Source organism: Mycetomoellerius zeteki, unplaced genomic scaffold, assembly GCF_001594055.1.
Source record: "Mycetomoellerius zeteki isolate Tzet28-1 unplaced genomic scaffold, Tzet1.0 scaffold81, whole genome shotgun sequence".
Lineage (NCBI taxonomy): Eukaryota > Metazoa > Arthropoda > Insecta > Hymenoptera > Formicidae > Mycetomoellerius > Mycetomoellerius zeteki.
The window spans coordinates 821559-834579 of NW_017257841.1; the positions used below are offsets into that span (position 1 = coordinate 821559).

Below are 13021 nucleotides of genomic sequence, written 5' to 3' on the forward strand. Positions count from 1 at the left end.
TCAAAAATTGTTATTAGGTCTGTTCGCGTAGCTTGTATTTTTTGCACTCAGTACATATCTTTGCTTTCTCTTTTCAACGCCCGAATATATATTTATCTCATTTTAAGTACAAAAATTTTTGTAGATTTCAGTAACATGGACAGATCTTGTCTTAATTATGGTCTTAACAGTTAACTCTTAGGAATTCTAGGAACTATCATTTACTTGATTATTATTATTACCAGACTTTTCAGTGAATTTGTTTGTGACTTGTTTCTCTTTCCGGCTCTTGTCAAAGTGATTATATGTTCATTTAGGTTATTATTTATAATCAGTAAACAATTTTACTAGCTTAGTATCATATCGTTGTGAAAGATGGATCAAGTTACAAGCTATTCACCCTGCTGGATACGCGGCAGCAAAATCGAAGAAATCGTTTGGATCGGCAAGGACGTGCTCGCCTGGTGTACCGGCATGTACATCGTGTTTTTTCATGTCGTTAAGAGGCAGCAGACGCTACAATGGTGTTGGAATAATGCGACCGGTGATGGTGCTCGCTGTATATCCGGTCACGTGTCCTCGCCGATTTTTGCCTTCTCCGAGAAATCGTTGAAGGCGCGAATTTTCGTCCTCGAGTATCCTTCGATGACGAGAATCTGCGAGTGTGTTGGAGGATATGACAACGGCTACTCAGCGATTGCGTTCACACCAGACGATTATCTCGTGTCGCTGGGCTCTTACCCGAACTTCCTGATGATTGTATGGTGCTGGAGAACAGGGGAAAGAATTATGATCGTCGATACACCTATACGCGATGAGGTCGGTCAGATGATCAAGATAACTCGGACGGGACGCACTGTCATCGGTCAAATGGGAAAGTCTTGCGGAAAATTACTCACTTGGGAACTCGACGTTATCGATAAAATTGTTATTTTAAAAGGCATTTGATTTTTCTTTCTAAGATGATTTTAATCCTTTGTGGATAGACGTGTCTATTTAGGCGCAACCCCTTTTATTTTGTAAACTGTTGGCTTGGTTTTCCTGGAATTTGGTCTACGTGGTAATTTGATAATACTTTATTCGAATTGAAATCAAAAATAAAAATTTCAAAATGGTAAATCCAATATGATGGATAAAATAAAAAAAAAATAATCTGATTAACATAAAACGCGGTTTCAGGAAATTTCTAATTGCGGTGTAACATCAAGTTTCACTTTATTTGAAGCTCATAATTCTACACGAATAGTTAATTCTAATTTTCAAACTTTGATTATCAGTCCTGTAACACTAGATTTTCTTTCATTAGAGGTTATTACCCTTTTGAAATTTAACGTTCTTAGGCTACATTCAAGTACGATATGAAGAACCTCTTGAAACTGAGCTTCACTATATAATCAGATTATTTTGTTCACTCACATTTGCGTTATATTTTTTGGAAATTTGAATTTTAGAATTGCAAGGTCAAAATCAAATCAGCGATTCCGAAAATAATTAGAAAACAAGGTTTCGTTTAAGTTTCTTTGTTAGAAAACTCTCGTCCTCAAAGGATTAATCCAGATTTCTAATAAAACAAACAGTCAAAGATTCTAAAATATTTTCTTTGTAAAGATCACGAAGTTAAACTGCCGCAAGAAGCTATGATTCGCGGGATCGATTGGTGCCCAAGTACGCCGAATGATCCGCTATTGGCTATTACTGATGTAAACGGACACGTATATTTGAGCAACTACGACGGTACCAATGTCCTCCGTGTCGTATTTTCGCAACGCTGTGGGATCTGTGCGAACATTGAAATACCTGCAGTGTGCTGGTTTCGTGGCGGTATCATCCTTAAAACGACCTTCTGTCAGATCCGCTATTTCAAGAAAGAACCGACGACCGATGTCTGGCGCAAACTGTGGTACATCAAGTCGATCAACAAACCTTATATCCTGATCGCTCATCCCTCTAAAAATTGGCTCTTCTACTACACTCTCGAGGGTTACCTGATGCAAATGATGTTCCTCGAGGGTGAAGGCACGACGCCGATGATTCATACATGTCTGTACCACGGCGGTAAATATCGCTTTGTCGATTTCTTGCATCCTTGGTGCCATCATCTTGCGGCGACAGATGACCTCAAAGAGTTGAGTATCCTCGAGAGCTACAGCGGCAGTGAGGTTTCCAAAGTGGAGCTCGATATAGAAGGCAGTATATCGGCTCTAGTCTCGCATCCGGACGATCCGTTAATTGTTGTCGTTAGCGATCATGGTGAAATGACAATTCTGGGTGTCACCGATCCGGAGCAACCGACGATACTGGCACACTTTCGTCTCCAGAGGAAACCCTTAGATCTTATAAAATTTTCCCACTCCGGCAAGTAAGTATGATCTAATCATGAGATAATTCGCGTATCGATTTCTTAAAAGTTACAGCTACACAAAAGTTAATATAAACTATTAGTAGTAATAATTCATAGTTAAGAGCATTTACCTGTAATATAAAAATCCTTATTCCGTATCTTTACAAATTGATAAAGTGCATTAATTATACTTTTAATAAATTACAAGAGTATTTATTAAAGAGTATGCTGTTAAACACAATAACATTAAACAATTATGATACGAATTTGGACCGATAGAAGAATTAATCTAATTAAATAAGAAAAATCTATATTCGATCAAAGCGGATTTTAATGCTTAAATATTTGTGTGAATTTATATACATATCTGATTTTGCAAACCGGGCGTCGAAATCTTCTTTGGCACAATAACATTAACACAAATTAAAAATTTGCTGTTTATTTTCTAAAATATGGCAAATGGAGTCTGAAACATGCGGAAATTCCAAATATTTTGTCTAATGATGCTCTATTAGTGAGCATTGATTTTCCACGTTCCGTTTCTATAAGATGCAACTGACAGCACTCCTCTAAATGCATTTCTGCCGAACGTATTTAGTCATGAACGAGAGCTTATGCATAAAGCACTACTAGGAGCTCATGCATATAAATGCTACTAGGATTATACACATCTCGATGATCGATTTCTATTGCCGACAGATTTCTGATTGTCGCACAGAAGGAGACGGGTAATTGTTATTGCGTGAATCTGCAACGCGATGCGTCGTGGGAAGTGGTGGCCCAGCTCCAAGCGAAGGGACGCCTCGCCGACGTGTTGTTGTACGACGATGAGGCGCGCGCGAGCCTAAAGGTGCTCGTGCTCCACGCTACATTGTTAGATATCAAAGGAACAACGGTAACCCAATTCAGTTAAATAACATTTTGTTTTTAACTTCCATATGTATATATATATCAAAATGTAAATTAATCCATTTCTGTAGTTAAACTGGTTAGTTTCAAAGTAAACAACGTCCACATTAACGCACTTACAAAGTAAATAACAAATTAAAGAACCTTGCATTATAATTGTATGGAAAATTGAATCCTGGTGAAATGAGTTAGTTTCTACAAAAAAAAGATTAGCTGCCACAGCTAAAAATTAGGTATGGCAGCTAAATTCAGTAGCATTATATGAACACCTAACGTCGTATCTACATCTAATTTCCATTAGCTGTGAGGCCTAAATATTATCATTGTAACAGACAAGCATTTTGCTATTATGTCGATGTATTGATCATTGCAGCAAACAGACAATTTGGTAGCAAGTACAGCTTCAGCAAACCATATTTAACTGTGGTAGAGACAATTTTCTTTTACACGGACATATCCGATAACTGTGACAACTGACTTCATATTGCTAAATAAATCAATCTGTAACAGACATATTTTGCTATCACGTCCTTATATTAGTTACAGCAGTAAATCCTTTGTATGTACTAGCAAATTCATAGCTACAATAGTTAATGCAATTTCAGCTAATCAGAATTAGCTGTAAACTAGAAACATTTTTTTTTCCGTGTACACATAATGTAACTTACAATGTAGTGAACAAAAAATATTATGAACATAAAATTTAATAATGAATAGTTTTTGAGCTGGTGTATCAAAAATGTAAAATTTGTGCTTACAGAGCATCTTTGAATACTCTTTTCACAGAGACCTGATACAACATAGTTCAAAAAGTATTGAATCTTGTATTTACATGTTTTGTTCACTACATTATAAGTTATAATATTACAGTGGCTGCAAAAGTTTTCGGTCAATATACAATTTTATTATAATTTTTGTTTTCATCTCTTTTTAATTTATTTAAATTATTATATGATAATAAATTCTTGTTATATTCAATTTAAGAAAGACACGACATTTTAAATACTAAAATACTTAAAAAAATACTTATACTAGTATGCTAGATCTTTATTTATAAAAGTTCTTTATCTCAGCAATACAATTAATAAAATTACTTATTAACCGGAAACTTTTGGCAGCAACCGTATATGTGAAAATTGTTTTCACCGGGACTCAAATTTCTATATAATTAATACGAAGTCCTTTAAATTTAATGCATTTAATTCAAAGAATTAAATGCATTAAATTTCATACTCATACTATGATAACTAGAGTAATTAATGTAATATCGCTAAAAATGGTGTAAAATTGAACATTCAATCGATTCTTACGCATGTAATCAAAAAGCAAATATATAATTATCATTTGAATTATTGCACATCAAGTACTGTGCGTTTTTTTATTCTTACTTGCCATTGTAAACATTCTTTTTATTGTTTTAATACATTGTTAAGTTAAATTATTTAACTTCAACCGTTTTGATATTTATACATGTAACATTTGGCTAGTAGCCCTTCGTAACGTTTTCTTATTTAATTTTTAATTTGAGCCGTATTCTATTATGTATTTTATTTAACTTCATTCCCGGGAAAAAATATTAAATAGACATATTTTATATGTAATTATATATAGCTGTATATAAAATATTTTAATTTTTATGTAATTATATATAATTTCATATAATTATATATAATTATATGTGAAACATTTTTTCCCGGATTCTTATTAAAATTAACGACATATTCAATATGAGCTGTAGCAATCTATAAGAATGATTAAAAGTAAACTCAAATTGACTATAATTTGACATTATGAACTTAACAGTACAAGTACGAGTCGTTCTGCTCGGTGGGCCAGCAGCTGCACGTGTACAATGTGTCGTATCTCATCGGCGCAGATATACGTCTAGTCAACGAGATCATCGACATTGTAACACTACCCGCAGTCTTTTACGAGTTGTGTCATGCGCCTGACGATCCTCGACTGCTAATAGGTTCGCCTTATTTCGAACGGCAATTGCACATGCTGAGGCTGCAACGCTTCGAGTACGCGACCTTGACGGACGCGGTAGTGACGGGCCATCATGTACGGCTCGCTCGTGTCTTCGCTGATCGACGTTGGATTGTCACGTGCGCTTATGATGGATTGGTCATTATTCGCGACAGAACGATACGACAAGTCGTTGCCGTGATACCGGTGCATCACAGACTCGACTCGGGCAACCGGAAGGCTATCGTCAGTTCTGACGGTGATACACTAATTGCTCTTGGCCATGATGGTTCCTTGGTTGCGACGCGCATTCATCGTGAAAGTAAAAAAGTGTGTATTAATAGTTGTAGAATTATTTTTATTTTTTTTTATTAGAGTCGTTGATTTCTGTTTTAAGACTGATCTACAATGTGCTCTTTGCTTTCTATTACTTCTCGCTTTTTACCTCTTGCCTTCTCTCATTTTATGATCTTTTTATCGAAAATCATGTTTCTTGTAACATGGTTTTTGTTTTTTCTGAAATTCATCAACTTTTTATCTCGGGCGACAGAACGAAGAAGTATAATAGATAAGGAATAGAAGTAACGCATTACTTGTAACGTTGTTATTTTTATCATTATTTTGTTATAATAACGATTTGGTAATGACGTTGTGAATTTTTTATGATGATAATGGTAACGCTAAGATTAGAAAAGTCACTCTTGAAAAGTAACTTGTCACTATTACGCATTATTTATAAAAAAAAAACAAGTAATTCCTTACTCGTAACGTTTTTTTTAAGTTACTTTTTTAAGTTACTTTTTTTAAGTTACTTTAAAATTACTTTTTTTCAATAAATAATGCGTAATAGTGACGAATTTTAAAGATCAATAGTTGCTTTCATTGCACACAAATGAAACTGACAATGAGCCTGAAGTGAGCTGAGTATTTCATACTCAGATTAATGACATCATTATTTGCTTACTTTGGTAAAAAGTTATTACATGACAACACAAGTTCATATTGTTCATAACCTGACTTTTAAAATGAGTTTACGAGATTCAATAAAAGCATACGGTGTCGATCTTATGCAGATTGTAGGCAAAAACTCAGTTATAAATCTCACTTGTCAGAATGTAAAAGAAACGCGCATTCGACTGAGTTATGACGCCACAAGTGAGAATTATTTGAGAATCGGTGTAAATGAAAAGTAACTATTATATCAGTATTTTTCAAAAGTAACAATGTCTCAACTCTCAACCTTAATGTTTAGTTAGTTATCATAACAAATTGCAACGTCCAAATCATTATTATCAATTATTTTACCAAATCATTATTATAAAAAGTTTTTAACGATAAAAGTAGACGTTATATACTTCCCATCCTTGGCCAAGTCAAATAGAATAAAAGGTAAAAAGGCAAGAGGTAAAAAAGTGATAAAAAACAAGAAATAGGAAGTAAAAAGCACATTGTAAATTAGGCTTTATGATATCTATCCCTACAAAAGGATGACAATTCTTGTCTTTAGTACAGGAGAGTACTGCATCACCGCCCGGGAATGAAACCAAACGCGTCTACTCGGTGGACTACGAACAGTACGAAAAAAGAAAAGAAAAGATACTCTCAGATTATGGTTCTCTGGACCCAGCAATCCGTGCCTCATTGACTCGAGCCAGAATAAATTTTCCGGCAACCGACGAGAAAGAATTTGAAACCTGGGAAGAATGGCAGCAGAACATGCAGCTGCGTGAAGAAACAAGATTCTACGCCACGGAGAAGGCCGCCAGTGCGAAGAATCTGGAAGCCTTGAAGGTCACCATCAGCCAACTCCTCGACGCCAACGAGACCTATCCAGAGATAGAGAGATTACCGGTGTCCGCGTTTGATCTGAACAGAGCAGGTCGCGATCAGAAATTGAAGATGGCCAAAGACGAACGCGAGGATGCCCGTATAGAACTCGAGCATCATTGTGCCTCTGTAGATCGCGTGGCCAGCTGGATAAAGGCGACTTTCTGGGATCCGCAGATCGTGTTAAGCCGCTCGATATTCTCCTTCCGCAGAGACACGGAGGTGACGAATTACCCGCTGATCGAAGAGAATCCGTACTTCAAGGAGCACCTGCAATGGGCGCAATTTAGTAGGGATTCGGTGCGCGGCATCATTCATGACACCTTTCAGCCGTGGTACAACTACACGGACGATCAACTGCAAGCGGAATTGAGCAAACCCGTTCGGGTGTATCGCGAGCATGAGAGACGCAGAATAGATCTGCTTCTGGAAGAGGAGGAGCGCGAGATCGATCCTGAGGAACTAGCGGAGCTGCGGGCAGTCGATGGTAGGATGTAATAACTTTCTATTTCTCTTTCAATAGGTATGTGTGTACGTGTGCATCTCAGAGCACTGTGCTTGAATTTCCTAGTTTCCGACAATTGCGATAATATTTTTTATCATTCCTCGTGAAAAATCAGCGCATTTCTTGTGCCGCAAAGATTTTTAATTTAGTAGTAGTTACTTGATTTTTTTACGTAAACGATTATCTATTTCCCCATTATATCCCAATTAAAATCACTACTAATTATTAACAATATATTATAAGGTAATTGGAGAGAAGAACTTTTGCTCGATTAAACCTCGCTAATCGTCGTGCACTTGTCCGCAGGCATGACAACGCATCAGTTCGTCGAGCAATCGCCTTACTATTACTCGCAGCTGGAGTCTTACGGGTTCGCGCACGTAATGCTGGACGATCGTTATCTGATGCACGACTATAGAAAGCTCCATGCCTACTTCAACAAGCTCTTCGACGACATGTACGCGACGAAGGAGCGGGAAACGAATACGATACGAGAGAGGAACGAACGGATACGTCATATAGATTCTGAGCTGAGGATAATGTTCGACCAGAGCGTGCCGCAGGTTCCTGTTGATCCGCAGTGGCATCCCAAGGTAAACACGAGGTGCGAGCACTGCTTCTACCGGGTGTTTAAAAAGCCGGGGCCTTAATTAAATTATTGTAAGATAAACGTGAATCGGTATTCTTGCAAATAAATTAGAGGAATGAAAGTTTGTCTCATCGACAAATGTACCGTGCCAGCATTGGAAATAATGGTAAAAGATTTTCAACTATAATTCTTACGAAACGGAAAATCGAATTGTAGACAAGTGTGTTTTTCCATTATTTCTCCATAAAAATCTGGATGCAATAAAACAATAGATTCTATTTCAAGCAATCAAATAAATGCTATAATGATAAGAATTTATAGCACATTGAGGATTAAGTCTCAAAGTTAACCCTTAGTAGGGTTATCAACTCTTGGTCGCACGAAAAGAGTACATTGATATGCAAAAAGAGTATACTTTCTAAAAAAAAAAGGAAAAAAGATGACGAACTTTTTTATTTTAAATGCTGGCATTCAATAAAATGACATTTTTAGAATTTTTATTGACAACGTCTATTCAGTCTTCATAAAGTTACGAATAAATATGTTTCTTTATATTTTACTTCCAGATTTTTTAATGTTAATGTTAATAGAATTGAGAAAATAAAATTGATTCATGTATTTAACATATTTTGCTATTTATAAGTTTCTTCAACAAATATATATAACCAAATCTCTATCAAAACCTCTATATAATATGTAAATAAATATTTATATTTTACATAATGGCCAAAGCCTTAGTACAAGCCAAGCAAAACTTTTTTGTAAAGTAATAAATGTAAATATTAAATAATAATTTTTTAAATTTCGTCTCATTTCTCAAAATAGAGTACAATAAGTAAAAAGTAAGAGTACGCTGTTTTCCGACTTTGAAAAGAGTACATGTACTCTTAAAAGAGTACGGTTGGTAACCCTAACCATTAGGATACATGATGTGCCTTGCACATTCCTTTTCTTTGAAATACTAGGAACTCTTGGCTAAATAATCTCTATCCTTTTCTTTTTTTAATGCACAACCTTGCAAATATTTTCCAAAGATGTTAAAATATGTAAGAATCACCTAATAATTTTTGTATATTTGCATCAAAAGTAATGAAAGTTAATCCAGGCATGGACAACACATCATGTAGTAAGAGATCGGAAAATTATCGTATGTATTAAGGATTACTTTTTACAAATAAACGTAAATACGATATCGATTAGGAGAAAGTAGAGAGCATTATTCAAGTGCTCCAAGACGAGGTCAAGGCGAAGCCGTACGTGTCGCCATCGCAACAGGAAATTCTGGACAGGCAAGCAGTAGAAGCCGAACGAATTAGACAGTTGTTACTGGCTGACGATTTTTGCGAGCGCGCCCTGATTAAGATGATGGACGGTATGCTAGAGATTCGTTGGGAAGATACTATAAAGATAGACGTACGCAAGCCAGCGTGCATACTGGAAAAACAGCCGGAGCAGTACACGCCCGACGACATCGCGGCCATAAGGAAGTATGAAGCGAATGTGGAGAATCTTCGGCAGGAACGTGAGCGTTATAGAAGGATACTCGAAGCTGATTACGCGAAGATCAATGGACTTCTGCAGGAAGACATCGATAAATTCGACGCCAAGTTGAATGAATTCTTTCAGGTCTCTTGTCAATTGAGATTCTGATTTTTAACAATACTATTATACTTTTTATTTATATTTTATTTTATTAGATTAAAGATTGAGATTAATATTTTTCTTAATTCCTTAATTTTAGAATTAATTACATTATTAATATTATTATATTTATAATATTTTATAATTATAATAACCACTGTACAACAAAAAATATGTATTTATGTCAAAACCGGTCCAGTCTTTGTTAAAATTTTGTGTTACATTTTTAATATATTCGAGTTATGTTAATTTAACATAAAGTGATTATGTTATTTGAATATTTTGTGTTAAATTGATATGCTTCTTAATGCCAAAATAACACAGTTTATGAATAAAGTAACATAAATAATATGTTTTAAAACGTAAATTTTGACATAAATGAATAAAATACGTCTTAATTTAACATATTACGTATAAATATTAATTTTACTGAAAAATATGCTTTCACAGTTTGCTCACAAATTGTATCAGTGTTTGTTACAATGTTTTTGTGTTAATTTTTTTACATAATATTTATACTATTTTCTAATAAATTAACATAAAAATTTGAGTAGACTGTTTGAGACATGTAAAATGTGTTAAATTTAACACAAATTTTCCAATAATATAATAATACTTTATAATTACAGTAATCTTAGACCTATAATATAATATTCTTGTTATATATATATATTAATTTGATGCATTTATCAGATTCTTAAGAATAATGTTTATTTGTAGCTAAAACTAAGAATCGATGCTGCGATAAACCAATTGAAGCTACGAAACATTCGCGGCCGTATGCGTATCCTTGCGCGGATCGAGGGTGTGAAGGAGGAAGACAAGATGAAAAAAGAGATATCCGAGAAACGTCAATACGAAAACACGTTGGAGGAACACGTACAGAAGCTGAACGACGTCTATCAGGATATGCTCGCACAGCACAACGAGCTCTGTAGTCGTGAGAAAGCGATGGTAAAAAAGTTTCAGCATGAATTTGCCGTATTGTCGAAGGTCAACATCGAGCTTCTCGAACGGCAATACAAACGAAGACCGCGAGTGTCCTTGAAGAACGTCGCTGCCAGCGACCTGCTCAATCTCGCGAAGTATCTTGTACATCATACTAAGCCGGCTTATTTTCCAATCGAATGCACGGATTATTCAAAGATCCTGGAGAACCTGGACGCGCGACCCAGCGAATTGCCGGAGTCGATTGATGCGAGTCACTGGGACCATCTGACGCAATCGCGTCGTCAGAAGATTAACGTCGAGCTAAAGATCAAGGCTCGGCAGCTGGAGATAGCCGCGGTGGAGCGAACGATCGGCGTATACGAAGGTAAGATCAATGCATGTAAATCGAATGTGACTCTCCTCAAGGATCGATTGAGGACAGCGAGGGAGGAGCGGATGATGCGCGAGCAGGACGCGGAGGTGCAGCTGGTGCTGAAGAGGGGCCAAGTGGAGCTCGAATTACATGGTGAACGGCACGACGCGGTGGATGCTGTTTTGGTATCGCGCGAAGAGATCGAGAGAGTCAACGAGCACATTCGTATTGCGGGTGCACGTAAAATGGACGTCCTGAAACGTATAATCGATTTCCGCCACGGGATGCTGTCGACCGAGTGGGAGCATCGTTGTTTGAGAACGCGCTTCAAGGAACTGAAGGAGGATCTGCATTTCTTGAAGGACGTCACGGTCACTCGAGACATGCACACCTATTTGAAGAGAAAGGCCAAGGGACTGCGTGACGATAAAACTGCGGTACATCTCGAGAGGGAGATCGAGTCTACGAAGAAATCTTTGGATAAAGCTTTGTCCAAGGAGATGAATAAACTCGAAAAACTCCGGCAGAAGATTGCCCGCGTGAAGAAAAAAAATGCTGAGCTCGACCGAACGATTACTGAGATGAACGTGGCAAGATGGGAATTGGAGTACCAACGCGACGTCATCGGGGAAATAAGGCAACGGGAGCATACGGATCGAAAGATGCGTCTCTTCAAACAACGATCCGATCTGGTCAGGAAGCTCCAGGAAAATTATGCTGAGCTTCTGGCGTTGCAGACCGAGCACGAGCTATTACGGTTACGAACGTATTCCACCTTGGGACATTTTCAGACGTTGGACGATAAGGATAAAATTTGAAACAAATAATCATTTATCGATTATTTGTCATTTTTAAATATAAGAATTATGAAAATATAATTTTATTATTTTTAAAAAGAGTGAATTTAATTTAGATATGTAACGGTTTAAAAAAAAAATTGTTTTCGAGATTTAATCTTATCCTTTAATAATATATCATGTTTCCGCATTATTTTTTTTTAACTTGGAAGTAAATAACCGATTTTTTTTACGTAAAAGATCTTCATCCCAATTAATCATTGTCATTGCAATCATTATTTGATTATCATTAATAACATATTATTAATTTCAGATTTATTAGTATTTAAGGACATTACAGATATACATTTAATTACAATTTTCTGAAAAAAGTAAGTACACATAAAAAAAAATTCGCAGATTTTAAATAAATATTTACTCCAATAGTACTAACGAAATATTTACTAAATGTAAACATATATTTATTCGATTTAAACATAATTATTTTATTTTGAATAAATATTTATTTGTTATAAATAAATATTTCGTTAGTACTATTGGAGTAAATATTTATATTTATTTAAAATCTGCAAATTTTTTTTTCAGTGTAGAAACCAAACAATTAAACGGAATTAATAAGCACATTAAATAGCTACAGTATTTCTAAAAAATAAAGATTTTAATTAATATAACGCTTTTTTATTGTGGATTTTCGATGAAATTGCATATTTTAAGATTTGTTAAGATATATAAAGAATAAAAGTTATTAAAAAAGAAAAAATATGTTGGACAATATCCATATATAAAACAATATTTTACAACAATTTACATTTTTTCACCTCTGGGGTGTAAAAATACCTCAGGTGATTATTCCCGGATTAATAAATATATAAGTCAATAGGGGAGAGATGACAAAACAGATTCTTCCATAGCAATCATGTTTGTTTACTAAGTCCACGCCACATATTATCTTAATCTTCATCGAGTAATTTAATTAAGTTTATAGATAATCGCGATCCCAGAGAACTGCAAGCACCAATAACAGAGCCGTGCCACGCCTGTATTTTTCGCGCGCATAAACTTAGCGTAATCTCGCGATCGCTAATTTCGCAATCACGAGACGGCGGGGCCGGAGAGCCCACCTAAACTCCGCTAAATCACGATCAACGTGGCGGTCGGGATT

The 13021-nt window shown here is 35.7% G+C and overlaps 1 protein-coding gene across 1 annotated transcript; it reads left to right on the top strand.

The window, feature by feature from the left end:
• The first annotated feature begins 354 nt into the window (after nt 1–354).
• On the top strand, nt 355–11880 carry LOC108729875 (cilia- and flagella-associated protein 43). Its single transcript, XM_018459216.1, has 8 exons — nt 355–919; nt 1588–2338; nt 3020–3215; nt 5039–5527; nt 6710–7511; nt 7836–8122; nt 9319–9744; nt 10480–11880. The coding sequence occupies exons 1-8, from the start codon at nt 355–357 to the stop codon at nt 11878–11880; spliced, it is 4917 nt and encodes a 1638-aa protein (XP_018314718.1).
• The last annotated feature ends 1141 nt before the right edge of the window (nt 11881–13021 follow it).